The following is a 15,139-nucleotide window of genomic DNA, read 5'->3' on the forward strand; positions in this document are numbered from 1 at the left end:
CCCTCCTGCTCCCACTTCTTGGCTCTAAGTGGGGTCGCGGTCGAGGGAGCGTGGTGATGCTTTTCATTAGCTAAGTGCAACTGGGGGAGAGGAGCAAAGGGCCTTGATTTAGTGGGCCTGCTGTCTATAAGCCAGGACATACACACATACACACTCACAGTTTTGCTCCATCCTTTACTCTTGGACCACTCACTCTGTCCCTCTACCCCCTCTTCTCTCTCCATCTCTCTCTCCTTCTCCTTTCCATTTTCTCTCCCGGGCCTCTCCTGGGTCCCTCGCCCTAACACGACAAAGGGGACAGGACTTGTGATTTTTCCGTTTGTCCTTTGGATGGCGGCGGCTGTGAGTCAAAAATACAGTTTCCATGAAAGAGCTGCATCCTCAAATGTGACTCTTGGTGTTTTATGATTGTCCTGGCAGCTGGAATGTTGAGAAAAATAATTTGGCTGAACACGTATGAAGATTTCCTTATGATGTTGTATTTTGGGGATTTCTTTTTTTCTTCTTCTTGATTTACAGCGGCCGCCTGGGTAAACAGACACTTCTCTGGTGTTTGACCTCTCTATGGCAGCTACTTCGCCATATTGCATTGATAAAGATGCTCACTGCAGATTGCATCTTGTTATATTTCTTCTTCACGCTCATATTTATTAAAAACAATGTCACATCAGTGGATTTCTATACGTTTAGAGAGAAGAAAATGATCCTCCGAACCTTGTTTTTTTGCACGTGTTTTTCATAAAAGTTGTCAACATCAGATAACATTTGCTATAATAAAACCAATCACGGATGTTTTAGAAATTGATGGCATTCGTTAGTAAACTGGCTTTCTGTTTATGTGCCTAATTGTGAGCTTTACGAACACCTTCACTCTCTGAATCCCCCCCCCCCCTCCGACTCAGCCTGCAAAACTGAGGGTCATTTCCACTGTGCACGTGTTCCCCTGCTTTTCTCGTTGTTTATTACTCGCCAAGTAAGCTGTTGAGGCCCTTTCCCCTCTTCCTCTGAACAACAGTTGAATCCCAGATGCTGCACGGCAGCAACTTCTGAACCCGTTGCCCTCCTGTTGTGCCGATGCTCCCCCCTGTATACCAGGGTCTGCGTGCGTGCGTGTGCGTGCGTGTGTGTGTGTGTGTGTGTGCGCGCAAACCTGTGGTTGCATGTTTTGTGTGTTTAAAAAAAACACCTCATCCATCATTGTGTGACAGGACACGTTGACCCCAGTTGCCGTGGCAGCCAGGTAACCATGGCTCCTGCCTGTGGCACAGCTGGCTGTGTCTGATTGGTTTAGCCGGCGGCTTTCTGCCAGGTCGTCTTTAACATCAGGCCTGCAGAGTGGCACAAGGTGCTTCACTCGCTATTTATAATCACAGGCCGGTCCACACTGTAAAAGATGTGCGTCTTCGTTTTTGCTTATTCTGGATCACGTTTGTCCGAAAATTATTTACTTTGAACCTATTAGAGACAGAATTTTACTTTTCCACAATTACGAACTGATCTTTTTTCTAATATTTAAAAAAATAGTTTAATACAATTCTTTATAATTTCTGTTCCTTCAAACGAATAAGGCTAGTCTAATGGTTTAAATGTTATGGGGGGGAAATCCTATCTAAATAATATATATATATATATAAATATTTATTTATATATATATAAATATATATTTATATATATAAATAAATACAGAAATATTTATGTATATTTATATATATATGTATATTTATAAATATATATATTTATATGTATATATATATAAATGTATTTTATATTTCTAATAATTTTCCATGTCATACTCTCCTTTTGTTTTTCTTCTTCGTCTCACATGTGTCCATCCCATCTGTCCTCCAATAGGACTGATGGTTATCAGTCGGCTCGGATTGCATTTCACTTTAATGAAACTGTGTGTGGAAGAAATGTCTGCGGTCTGTCCGTGTTGAAACCCGAGCTGCTGCTCCACACATCAACCGAATGTCTTTAATGAGATGGACGGCAGACTGGTGGTTAATTAAGTAATTTACAGAAACGATCAGTGTAGCATATTGTTGGCCCGACGCTACCTGTTGTAACATGCTCCGTCTCGCTGTGTGCAGCCAAGGTCGGCCATGACTCCTCTGCGGAGCTTATAGCGAGTGTGACAAAAGCCATTAAGATTTGGGGAGATAGGGGTAGCGGGGGAAGGAGAAAAAAACGCTGAGATATACACTTTTGTGAAAAACTTTGAGCCAAATTGACTGCGGCACAACTGCAGCTCCAGAATGAGAGCAGAAAATAAGCTCAGACAATGAGCCAAAGGATTATGCAATGTGGGCCTCGTCAGGGAAGCATCATCACACCTGCAGTCCTTTTGTAGAAGGGGGGGGGGGGTTCTTGTTGCAGCAGCAGTGGTGGTAGTGATGCAAATTAGCTGTAGAAGAACTAGTTGTAGTGATTATGAAGTTTAATGAAGACGTTAACTTTCCCGCCAATCTACACAACAACAAGGATGCGACATTTACAACAATTCTTCTCTTTTGGAATCCCGTCTCGCGGGATTGGTCCCATTTCTGCTGATCATCCCGCAAGAGACTCATTCATTAATTCATTCATCCTTTCGAGATGATAGTTGGGACAAGGTGTCTTTTAAAATACAGTTTTCCCTAAAAGAGCACTCGGGTTTACAGTCCAGCGGAGCCCAACCCAGACCGGCCCAGCTGCACAAATACACAAAGGAAATATCGTCACCGAGGGGGGGGGGGGGTCAGGAGCACGGCAAGGTCCAGGAGGGTGGCGGAAGGAGAGCAACACGGAAGAGAGTGTCCGAAGAACAGCAGACGTTGAAATAGCTGCTTGTCCTTGTTGTTGTTTTTAATGCGTTTGACCTGAAGATTAAGGAAATAGATTCAAACCAACACAAACAGCCTCGTGCCAGAGATTGAAACGGTCATAGGACGTATGTGATGCATAAATGACCCAAACACATCTTGTTTTTTTGGAGCAATTCTGCGATGCTCTCAAGTATTCCGAGTCGGGTTGAGCTGCTTGAGACTTAACGCACCTTCAGGGGACTCCAGGTGACCCAGTTCCAGGGTTCTCGGCTCTCAACGCTGAGCAGCGGTCAGCTGTTTGGAGGGAACGTCTCATTTTAAACGTTGCGATGCTTCCAACGTGTCGCAAAGGTCCCTTCTGCTAAGGTCTCAGTCGTTATCCTGCAACGTGCATACATTAGCCCCACCGTCGTCGTCGTCTTCATCATCAGCATCATCATCATCATCGTCATCATCTGTATTTCAGTATCTTTGGGGTACAAATGTCAGGCTCACTATTTGTTCCTCACTGCTCTGCTCAGGTTTTGGTGCAGTTTCTAGAGCTGCTGTGTCCTCAGGCTGCTCGGAGAAATGTTCCAGCACGGCCCAAACACACACACACACACACACATGATACAGTACAGCACGTACACACACACAGGCGTGCATTCCTCGAGTTTTTTAGGTTGTTAGCTGCTGCGAGGCTTTCTGTTTCTCTCTCTCTCTCTCTCTCTCTCTCTCTCTCCCCCTCACACTTTTTCATCATTAATTAGTCATTTAATTCGACAACTTCAAAGCGAAAACATCCTCTGCTGGTGGGCGGACTGTGTCAGTGTGTGTGTGTCGATGCAACATTGTGACACGAAACATTCTGTGGCGCAAAGTGTAAATACACTAAACAAAAAAACGCATTTTATTGCAGAAAAACATGACGAATATCGCATGTGTTTTTTTTAGAGCTCGGAACCATCGCTTTAGATATTCTAAGCATGGCGGCGATTCATGATTATCAAATATTAAACTGGAAGAAAGTGTTTCATACATTTCTTTCTGAAAATTTAAAGAAACACATGGGTATTAAAGCCTCTTTAAGGCCACAACAACGATTGATTTATCCAACCAATAATCCAAAAAGACATTCAATTACAAAGATGTAAACGTCACACCATGAGAAAGAAAGACACTGAGCGAGAGAAAAACATTCGAGACAAAATAAAGGATGAACCCCCGACGTGCAGCCGGATGTATCGCTTCAGAGTACCAAATGTGCTTTGCTGGCCGTGGACCCGCTGGCACCAATCGGACCGACTCCCTCCTGATCTCTCTTCCTTCCTCTTCCTCCCACAGCCCGACGAGCTGGAGGGCGTCCACACGCACACCTTCAAGATGAAGCCGTTCAAGACGATCAAGAGCTGCGACATATGCAAGCAGGCCATCACCAAGGAGGGCTTCATCTGCAAAGGTGAGTCTCCTGCGGGCGGGAGGGGCGGGACGAGTGATTTGTGACCACGACTTCCTGATTCCTGCTCAGATTGGCTGGCGGGGCCGAGCGCCGTCCCAGCATGCACTGGGATAAACGAGCACAAGCAATGTGCATTTGACTTATTTTCTGCTTTTTCGTGAACACACGCACGTCAAAGTGATTTGCTATTGATTAAACTGATTTATATTCAACTACGGTGCATAAAATGTCAGACGAGAACACGAGGTGAAGTCTTCAAATTGTTTGTTTGTCCAACCAAAGGCCCAAATTCCACAGAAGTTCATCTCGAATGGATGTAAAATGTGTCTGGCAGCTGTTATTCTACATCTGTCTCCGTCTGTCTCCGCTGTGCATCCATCTCCCTTGTTTTCCTAAACTGGGCGTACAGTATGTCTGCATGCAAGCGTCCGCCGTCGCAGCTTCGGCCCCGCCCCCCCTCCCTCGCTCCCTCCAAGCCGCTGCCGTCTTCCTCCACAATCCAGTTTTTTTTCTTCTAATTTTAGAAGAACTGAGGGCTTTATTGTCACTCCAAGAAAAGTCCAGGGGAAAGTCATGTCAGAGGACTCGCGGAGCGGCCTCACATTGTCTTTCTTTCTGGTTGTCCACCGCTCCAGCCCTCTCTCACACTCTCTCTCATCCTCCCCTTCCCTTTTGCGGTTGACACTCGGGGCCTGTATGGGGAAAGCTTTGGCTGAGGATTTACTGTTTAAAATTAGCATGGCTGCTGCTGCTGCAATAGCCTAGATAAGAGAGGGGGGGGTAAGGGGGGGGGGGAGTGGAGCGAGGCAGGATAAAGAGAGAGAAATTGGGGTATGGGGGGATTTGGAGATAGCAGTGGAAAACAAAGGAAAGGGAGTGCAGAGGGGAGCACAGGAGAATTACATTCCTCTTCATCCCTCCTTTATTCATCCATCCTCGATGTTAAAGTACAGTAGACTGCAATAAGCTTTCCTCGCTCAGTCATCCAACTGAAAACCCCAAACTGCCTCCTGAAGCCAAACGGCAGCTTTATTTTAAGCAGCAACAACCAGTTTTGGTGCAATTTGAAAGTGAACTGTAATGTTCACCACAAACACCTGGACACATGTTCAGTCTGAGCATCCTTCCGGCCCAGTTACAGTTACCAGGAAGTGTTGCTAGGCACCCGGGGGGGGGGGGGGGGGGGGGAAATGGCCACATTGCCGGAGGGCTTGTGGCCGAGTGATGAGATGTGACAAGAAGACGATGTGCCGTGCACTCTCCCACATGTGTGCAGATGTGCGTGCTCTGACTGAGGTTGTCTGGTTACCTGCACGGTCACCGTTTGTGCCCCTTTGAGGAATATTTTAACATTTTGGGAGAGTTTAATGTCCAGGAAGACACTTCTTGTTTGCTTCCCTCCATTACACAATCACCTGCAAAGGATCAGGCATGCCGAATATGTGCATGTGTGTGTCAGCCGACGGCAGCTGCCTCTCTGACTGGATGGACAAACACTCGCATAACTCTCCCTCGATGCTCCAAATAATTCACCTTCGCACACAAAAAAGATTGAGATGAACCAAAAGAGTGTGTTTCTCACGGTGTGCTCCAGCGTGAGACCACCCAGCACTCACACCCCACACTTCAGAAACACTGTGGCCACCCGAGGGACACGGAGAGGCCGCAGGTGTTCGTAAGGGGTCAAAGGTCGTCCCTGCCCAGACGCCGGGAGGTCGACGTGCTCTCGCTGCGTCCGTTTCTCACGACGACAGAAATATTTTGGCTCATCTCGTTCCTGCTTGACCGTTGACCGCCTGCCTGAAGCGTCCAGCGGCGTTTACCTTCTGCACCATGAAACACAACCGAATAAATGAATGGTTGCTCCGTGTGGCCTCTAGGGGGCAGCACCACTGCATGCTGGTGTCACATGAGAGCTGACCTCGTTTTCTTTTCATGCATTCATCAGTAAAAAAAAAACGCTGAATACAGGACATTTGAACAACCAGTACCTGCTGCTTGGAGCTTTATTATTTGCTCTTTTCTTCTTTCCTTTCTGAAATGGATGTTTTCTCTTCCTGTGCATTGATGTCGTGTCGTTTTTTGTTTTTCCGTCCAGCTTTTCTCTTGTCTAACTTTATCTCTTTTCTTTCAGCGTGCCGGTTGTCCTGCCATAGAAAATGTGAAGGGAAGGTAAGACCCTGAACACATTTCCTTTATTATTAGTGAGTTATTACTTGATATTGCACTGAAAAGCATGCAGCACTCTCATTTGACTCCACACTGGCACAATGGGGCTCCGGAGGGATCCGACCAAAGAAACTAAAAGGTCAACAAAAGGGTCAACAACTGCATCGGCTTTTGCCACAACCGCAATGTGACATCATCGGCGAGCCCCTGCATTGACCAGTACATATGCAGCATGCAACACTCCCTGTAGGTTACTAGAGAGTTAGAACATCATAGGGTTTTGGTCACGTGACATTAAAGAGATGAATTCAAGCATGTACCTCCTTTTTCGGCGCAATCTGGACTTGCATGTCAAAGTTCATCTTTGCTGTCCAACGATTGTCCCGTATCATTTTAAACCGTTTTAGCATCCGAAAAGCCTTCGGACTATTGATGTTTTACGTCTGAAAACACTTATGTCCTGGATCATACGTCATCCTATTCCCAGAAACGTGTTTTTCTAACACAGGCCCGTGCATTCGCATCACTTAATACATCTTGGGATCCACTTTCACATAATTTATTTGCAAATGAAGATGCGAGGAACATCGTTCTTAGCCCGAGCTGCGGGATGTTTGAAGAGAAAAATCCTGAAAACCGGAGAGGAAGTGAAACCACGCTGTCTCGAATCACGTATTCTACCAGACAGACTCGCCACATTTTGATCCCAATCTGCAGTGGAAAAGGGAAGAATGCATGGGGAGAGTAAATGAGAAGGAAGGAAGCAAGGGAGGAATGAATGACGGGGAGAAGGGAGGGAGAGGGCGGAGGGGAAGAGCGTAACAAGACTATTCTTAGTGGTTTGAGTTGTGACTGGTGGGGAGAAATGTTGAAATGTCTCTTCTCTTTTCCTCCCCTGTCTGCCTTGACTTTTCTTCTTTTTCCCCCCGAAACCATCGCTCTTCCCAAATATGACAAATCTTCGTGTTCCCAAAACATCAGAGGACAGAAAATCTCCCAAATACCTCGGAAACCAGGCAAAAGCCGTTTGTGGTGGCAATTGGGGGAATAATGTGAATAACCGAAGTCGTGAGTCATTCATTCTGGTGGCGACGGACGCTGGACAGGAAATGTTTTTTTAAGAGGACGAAATAAGAGAAAATGGGAAGAAGAACCGATAGCGTGCCGCGGGAAATGTTTTGACTTTGGTTAATTCGGTTAAAAATGTTAGCTTTGGCATGACTTCCCGAATCGCGTGCTAATCCATAAATTGGGACAACATGTTTGTGTTGGCTTTATGCAGTGGCTTTGTGTTGTATGGCCTTTTTAATGGGAGTGTGTGATGAAGGTGAATGTGCTTCACATATGATGTGCGACAATATGCATGTATAAGTCATTAATAGTCTGCGCTATATATATATATATATGTACTATTACTTAATTAATTTCATTTGTTTTATTTGTAACGCATAATTAAATTATTTCTTCAGGATTTCTTCAGGATTAAAAAGTCAGCTTTAAAATATAGTTTTTACTAATTTTACGTACATTTAATGTATGGTCATGTATTGTTTGGGAATATTTTAATTTGAATAAACTTATCGGGAGTTTACATTTATGAGTTATACATAAACTACACATTTCTGAAGACCAAATTAACAAGAATCAAAGGGATTGTACACAAGAAATTAAAACTTTACTTTTCGAAAACATGATGGATCAGTTAATCAATGTGTGAAATATAATTTTTGTTGTATTAAACCTTTATTTAACCTTTCTTAGTTTCCGAGGACCGCAAAGTGTCCTTTACTGACCCCTTTTGGTAACCAGAGGAATCGCAACAACATGAAAGGTTCCCGTCACTGCACATCACCTAATTACTGCAACAGCACAGCTACTCAGTTATTTAGAGGCCCTACATTTCCTGACATTGTGTAAAACAATCTGACTTAAAGCACCTATTAAAGTCCATAAAACATCCCCCCCAGCCTGTAATCTACCTCAGTGATATGTTTCTCTTCCACTGAAAACATGAAACCACATGCGGTTTCAATCACCGAGTCTTAAAGCTCATGAAAATGTCTGAGCGGAGCATCCCGAAGACGGACGTCCACTAATGTTCCTCGATGGAGACCGGCGTCTCGTCATGGTCACATTTCCTCTCCGTCCAACGCATGGGGGGGGGGGGGGGGGGGCGACCCGGTGACCTCAGGGTAGTTGTTATGGTTGTCCGTGTTGAGGTGGAGGCCTGACTGGACAGGCGTGTTATGGCTACACGGGATATCGGCCGAAACCCGGCCGGACACCCACGTCGCGGGCACAAGTCTCTAAAAAACATTTGATCTATAATTTAAATAGATTTTATCAAGGCGGGAAGCCAATGTTGTTGTGGACGTTATGCACGTGTGGCATCGCCGTGGGAACCCGTCTACATTTCCTACATGTTTCCTACTGTTTTATGAGGAAACTCATTCACTCGGCTGTCTGGATTCGGGGTTTTCCAATGCTGGCACTGTTGCAATGAAAATATGCAAACAGATCCCCCATATATATATATATATATATATATACTTATGTGTGTGTGCGTTGACCGGACAGCGCTCGGTTCCCTCTCGCCCTGCGTGGAAACAAGCCCTCACTATTCCTTATGATTTATCCATGTCCTGGAGGAGCCTCCTGGAATGCCTCTGCAGCGGTTTTGTGCTGTTCTGGCGCGTTGGAGGACACAGGCGAGGGTTTGGCACGGCACGGCGGGGCCGGAGAGAGGAATGACGGGAAGGGGTTTGAAGTTTGAATAATCCTCACGCAAACGGCAACGCTTTTTTGAAGTGCATTGAAAATGACGGCAGGAAAAAGAAACGCTAAGAACTCCCAAACTACTAGAAAATGGGCCAAAAGTGGGTTTAGAATATGATGCCTTCTAAGACTGGTCTAGTAATGCCAGTAAAAAGGTGAATGGGAGGTACCTGGACCGGGCAGGGTCAGGGTACCGGGTTCTTCTCCGGGTTGAGGGACCACCTCTTATCCGCTCTGTACTTGTTTCAGTGCATTTCAAAGATCTCACGACTTGTTTACTTATCGCCGCTCTCAGCTGGAGCCGAACAAAGTGCTCTCGTAATCAGGCCTTTCCCCCACTTCCTGTAGTTGTAGATGTTCACAGATCTGGGAGAAGCACCAGGGGTGCAACAGCAGGACAAGGAAGTGAGTCACGCTGGCAGAATAAAACAACAAGAGAGTATAGAGACGCATGCGAGTACAAAGGGGCGCGTTCCCGTGGACGCATTCATACTTGACAGTCTTTCATAATTATTTACGTCTCGAAGGCATTGTTCAGAGTAATGTTTCCATGCGACCCGTGGGAGAGTGAGGCGGCCGGGCAATTTACACGGTTTGAAAAGGAGGAAGTAAAAGTAAACCCCTTTCGATATCTTACCTGATTATGGTCATAATGTTTATAACGTATATATTATTTTAATATATAAAACCGAAAATCCTAAAAATCCATAAAAAAATGGTTTCATTGTAAAAAAAAAGAAAAAGCATAATTTAAGAGGCTTTTAATAATGACCAACAAATAAATGAATAAAACTAACTGTACCCTCAACGACCTCGAGCTGAGAAAGTGCATCTTTTGGTTTTGAAGCGGATTTGGAAACCCAGACTTCTATTTTGAGCAGATCCAATAGTTCCTTTGTCACGCAGAAGTAAATCCGGGGGGGTATTACTCCCCGTCACGCTGAGCTCAAAGAACGGCGGCAACGATGTGCAAGAAAAGTAAAGCGAAGCATTTTAGAAGTGACAAAGTGACTTTAAAGCTCACTCGTTTGCCTCCGAGTCAACTGGTGCACGTTCCAAACTCGACTAAGCTCGACTTGAGCCGAGCCGGATCTCCTCCGGTTGCAGCATTTTTTGAGGTCAAGTGCTTCGAGGTCTCGGTTTTTTAATCCCCATCCTAACGTCGTAGTCCACATCCTCACGTGGTATTCCACATCCCAACATGGTATTCCACATCCCAACATGTGTGGACGTGTGAAAACTGGGAGAGGCCTTTTTAATTGGAGCTCTGGCAAACGACATTCTCTATCAAAGGCAACCCGGAAGCTTTTTAATATTCCAGAGGGCTCGGGAGCATAGACGCATGGACTGTTTATGCCACTCGGCGTGTGCGCTCGTGTGGACTTGAGAGCTTTTTGAATGATTGGTGGGAAGAGGAGAAAAAAAAAGGGGTGAACACAAAGCACAGATAGGATGATGTCACCAAAAGGCCTAAGAAGTCATTTTTGCTCTTGGTGGTGTTTTACCAGCTTCACCTTTTTCATAATCGGCTCTATCTTCCGAAGGTAGAAAGTGCGTGAAGCAAAACCCAAAACACAGGAGGACGTGCACAGAGACGGGCATGAGGGGCGCTCAAGAATGTTGGCATGGAAAAGAGAGTAACTGTCCGAGCATGAAAGTGAAAAAGGTAGAACAAGAGAGGGAGAGAGAGAAAACGATGACACACACACACACACACACACGTTCAGGAGAGCCGAGCCTCCTCATTCCTCGGCAGCCCTTCTTCACAGAGACAGGTCTGTTTCCCCGGCGCAAACACGTCCCATCAAAGAGCCGTCGCTGCACGTCTCCATAGCGACGCCCTTCAGCGGTGTGGATGGGAGATGGAGCCGGCAGACACACCGGTACGGGCGGCCTAATAACCGGGTGCTAGCAGATGACCGATGGACCAATTTACCGGTCCTCGTCTGGAGGTCGAGAGCTAAGTTCACCCCCGAGTGCTTCAAACACGACGGGGCACTGGCAAATATTCCCCCTCCCAAAGCATTTTCGGAAAGAGGGATTCGGGGGTTTATCCGCCGACCTCCGTTTTTACTCTGCGTGCATGTGTGTCTGCGTAGAGAGTCGGCAAAAAGTACAAGCGTTTCCATTTCAGATCAAATTTGACAACGCTTGAATACGTAAATGAGAGAATTCAGTTTGAACCCGCACTGCTCATATTATATTCTCTAACTGTAAGCGTCTTTGTGTATTCAGAAAAGCGCGTTAGAAGTTGGAATTATTATTATTCTGAAATGACGTCGTTGTAATTACTACAGATACATGTCAATAAATCAAAGTGAGGTGCACATACCAACTTCAGAGAAACAGAAAAGTAAAAGAGTCGCATTTGAATTGAGAGAGAGAAGAAGAGAAAAGTTGAGGAAGGGAAGGAGGGAGGAGAGAGAGAGGGGGGGGGGTAGAGGGAGGGATACAGTTACTGTCGGCCCCCGGACGGCTTTTGCTCTCTCGCTTTGGGTACCGGAATCACAAGGAGCCCCGAGCCGCTCTCTTGGCCTTATATAGCGTGTTTTCGAAACTTGTTGGCAGTTGCCGTGAGGAACCGAAGCCAGCAGGACAAAGAGTCTCCTGGTCCGGTCCGCCGGCTGCACAGACGTCCACACAGTCCACTTCAGTAGCTCTCTGGCACGCGTCTGGGATTACTGCCGCTGGTTTGAGCGGGAGGAGGAGGAGGAGGAGGAGAGTCTGCATTTGGTACTCCCTCTCTTGCCCTCTTTTTCTCCCAGAGGGGGGGTCTGAAGGCAGGGAGAGTGCAGAGTTAGAAACAAGGCAGAGGGGAGAGAGTGTGAGAAAAAGTGGCACCGCTGTGCAGGTAAGACCGCTGCAAGAGTGTGTTTTCAGATGCACGGGGTTTAGTTTTTTTTGCAGTATTTCTCCGTCTGTAGTTTAGCGTGGTCAGCATGTTGGATATGTTTTCCGATTGTGCAGTTCTTTGCATTCTTTCATGACTGAGGGATTTCTGATTTCACTTTAAAGTGCCTGACTCTGCATGTTTTGGGCCCTTTCTACGGGGAAAAGTGAGATTTTTTTCCCGACCCGGTGTGAGAGAGAGAAAGAGAGAGATGGACCTGCAGCAGCTGGTCGACACGCGTGGTTTCCCCTCCCGGGCCGCGAGACGCAAAGCAGAGCAGCCGGACCCGCCGAACGCTCGCAGGGGGAGACGTCTTCCTCCTTCGCTTCGTCTTCTCGCACTCCATCTTCCTGACGCCTCCGGGAGGGGACGCGGACCGACGAGTGCCGAAGAATCACTCACCTTCCACCTCGAGCTGACACGAGGTCGGCAGTTAAACGCGAAAGGTCGGGAGGTCGCGAGGCTTGTAGGTTCCCCCGTCTCCCGCGAAAAGAGTCAAAACAACAGGAAGGAATGCGGTTTTATTGCGGTGCCCGGGATCCCGATGCTGGCTTTATAGACTGCGACACACATTTGTTCTTCTTTTCTCTTTTTGAAGTCCACTCGTCACACAACCTTGAACCCTAATGCTCCCGCACTTAGCCTTTTCAAATCCGCCGTAGGTTTCGAGGGAAAATGCTCTGCCTCCACTTTCTCCAACCCTCTTAAAAAGCCCCGACTGGCGTCTCCCTGGCGTCTCATAACATGAAGATGTTCTCTGAGAGTGATGCGTATAGAATGGCCGCTTTCCCTGTAGATCTATCCCTCCCCGAAGCAGTTGTCTCTGCCCTCTGTCTCTCCCATCGCTTAATAACATGCTGAGCTTCATCTTTTGACACATCAAGGAGTGAAAAGCCCTGTGCAGAAATGTTGGGGGGGAAACATCCCATAAATGTGCCGAAAAAACTCATCTTGAAAGGCTCAAAGTGGATAACTTAGCTTGCCAAATGGAAATGAACGATGCTCACATGTTTGTGCAGATATGTTGTTTTTTGCGACGTCCCGCAAGGTTTCTTTTTTTGTGGATTTCTCCTTTTAACCCTCCTGTTACCTTTAGGGTCAATTTGACCTGATTCAATGTTTAACGTCGGTGTTCTTTGGGGTCAATTTGACTCCAGGCTGTTTTTCACTGTGTCAAACATATAAGAAATATCAACTTTTTTATATATTTAAAGGGCAATTTAGGTAGTCAACAAACAAACATAAAGTACCTCACACTTAAACTTGGGAAACAATATTAATTCTAATAATTTTCTGGAGGTTTTAATTGTTGGGGTCAAATTGACCCCGAGGGTAAAATATGTTAGTAAATGTGAAGGTAACAGGAGGGTTAAGATAGTCCGCTACACAGAAAGTGTGGCTGGTAAACTGAAAACTGCAAGACCCTCCAGCTGCGTCAGCTCCGAAGTATGTGTTATAAAAGCAGTAGTGACCAGGGAGGCTGGCATTTAACTGGCCAAGGCTGACTGAGCAGAGGCTCAGCCAACCCACTCACTTATTTCTGTCAATCAGTGACAGGCTGGCAAGGAAAAAGAACAAGCAAGTGGCAGGAAATGTCCATACCAGGCGATTGTTTTCAGTTTACTTGTGAACAGTGTGCCTAAACTGAGGCTTTCGGAGAAGTCCTCTTCAGCCAAAGAGCGTTCACGGATCCCTTTGAGCATCTTGACTTCCAGTCAGCCAGTATTTTTATGGCACTTTTCTGTGCGAATGCTTTTCCCTCTGGCTTGGCGGCGCGTCTTTATTCTCGCCTCGCTCTGCTATTAGTGGTGGAAAGGGAGAAGGCGTCTCGTAGCCAGCACTAATTAACTGAGGGCCCGATAGGCCGACGCCGTCAGGGGCCGACCGCCATCAGCGGCTCCGTCCAGTAACGATGAAAACACGCTTTCTTTTCCACTTCCACGTTTGAAGCGTGACACATTTGCACGCTTGCTTTTTATTTTTTTTATTTTTTATTTTTATAATCGCAAACTGGAAACCCGCTCAGGTGAGTTAAAAAATGTCGGTCCTGCAGGAAACTGCGAGGCGGTGCGTATTTGGAGGGTTTTTCAACCTGCATCCGAAAGCGAGCCGCAGCTTCACATCTGATCTTCATCATCCCCCTCGCTTCAATGGGCTTTTCTTTTGTCGTCTGTAGCTCGCGGTGGTTTTTTGGTTGCGACCGTGCGGGCCCCGGCGCCCCCCGCCCCCCGCTCGCCGTGACCAAACGGCTGCTTCCCCAGTGGTCGTCATCCACTTGCTGAAGCTCCTCCGGGCCTCCAGCCCGACATCGGCTTGGCCGGTTTGGAGGTGACACGATGTCGGTGCCGATTTGGCTGGATGCCTCTCGTTGTAAATACCCTCCGGCGTGTTGTGGTGTATTTTGTTTCGTCCGGTCACAGGATTGATTTCATGCTGTGTGAAGACCTTGTTTGTGTTTTGCTACCGGTTGTTGATGGAAAACAGCTGGCAGGCAGCGTGTCCTACTTCACAAAAATAATTATTTAGACTCCGTCTATGCAAAAGCCCTTTTCCATCCTGTTTGGGTGCAGATGGGCCTTCGCGGACATCCAGATTCAAACGCATGTTTCACAATGTTTGGTTCCATATTTAGATATCCACCAAACAGCTGGGAGCCCGGACTAAATGACATGTTTAGTGACCTCTCTGGTTCACAATATATTTAATGACTGACTCTCCTATCGATGATATAAAGCATATTAGTGGTAAAACATTCCCAAGCGTTATTCTCCCTTTTGAGACATTTATTCTGCCATTATCCCTTCCTCCAATTGGCTTTAAACCATCGTTTAAAAAAAAATCAAATTCTGCATCGTTATTCAGCCACTGACGACATCGCTCGCCGCTGCCAGCGCCACACGGCCACCCAGTCGAACACGGCGCGTTACACACTTGACATAACGTCAAAATGTCAAAGCGGGAACGTGAGCTGGGTCCTCGCCACCGCACGGTCGGCGGTTTTATTAGCCTTCCAACTTAAACAGAAACCAGCCTGATGTATAAATCCCTCCAACTGGCTGT

The 15,139-nt window shown here is 46.5% G+C and overlaps 1 protein-coding gene across 7 annotated transcripts in view; it reads left to right on the forward strand.

The window, feature by feature from the left end:
* tns1a (tensin 1a) overlaps window positions 1–15,139 on the forward strand; it is an 88,915-nt gene that overhangs the window by 9,258 nt on the left and 64,518 nt on the right. For all 7 annotated transcript variants that reach the window (XM_056430839.1, XM_056430842.1, XM_056430843.1 and 4 more), the window contains exons 2-3: window positions 4,131–4,245; window positions 6,380–6,417. In XM_056430839.1, the coding sequence (XP_056286814.1) occupies window positions 4,131–4,245; window positions 6,380–6,417 (153 nt within the window). The remainder of the gene's footprint in view (window positions 1–4,130; window positions 4,246–6,379; window positions 6,418–15,139) is intronic.

Source organism: Pseudoliparis swirei, chromosome 14, assembly GCF_029220125.1.
Source record: "Pseudoliparis swirei isolate HS2019 ecotype Mariana Trench chromosome 14, NWPU_hadal_v1, whole genome shotgun sequence".
In the NCBI taxonomy this organism is placed as follows: domain Eukaryota; kingdom Metazoa; phylum Chordata; class Actinopteri; order Perciformes; family Liparidae; genus Pseudoliparis; species Pseudoliparis swirei.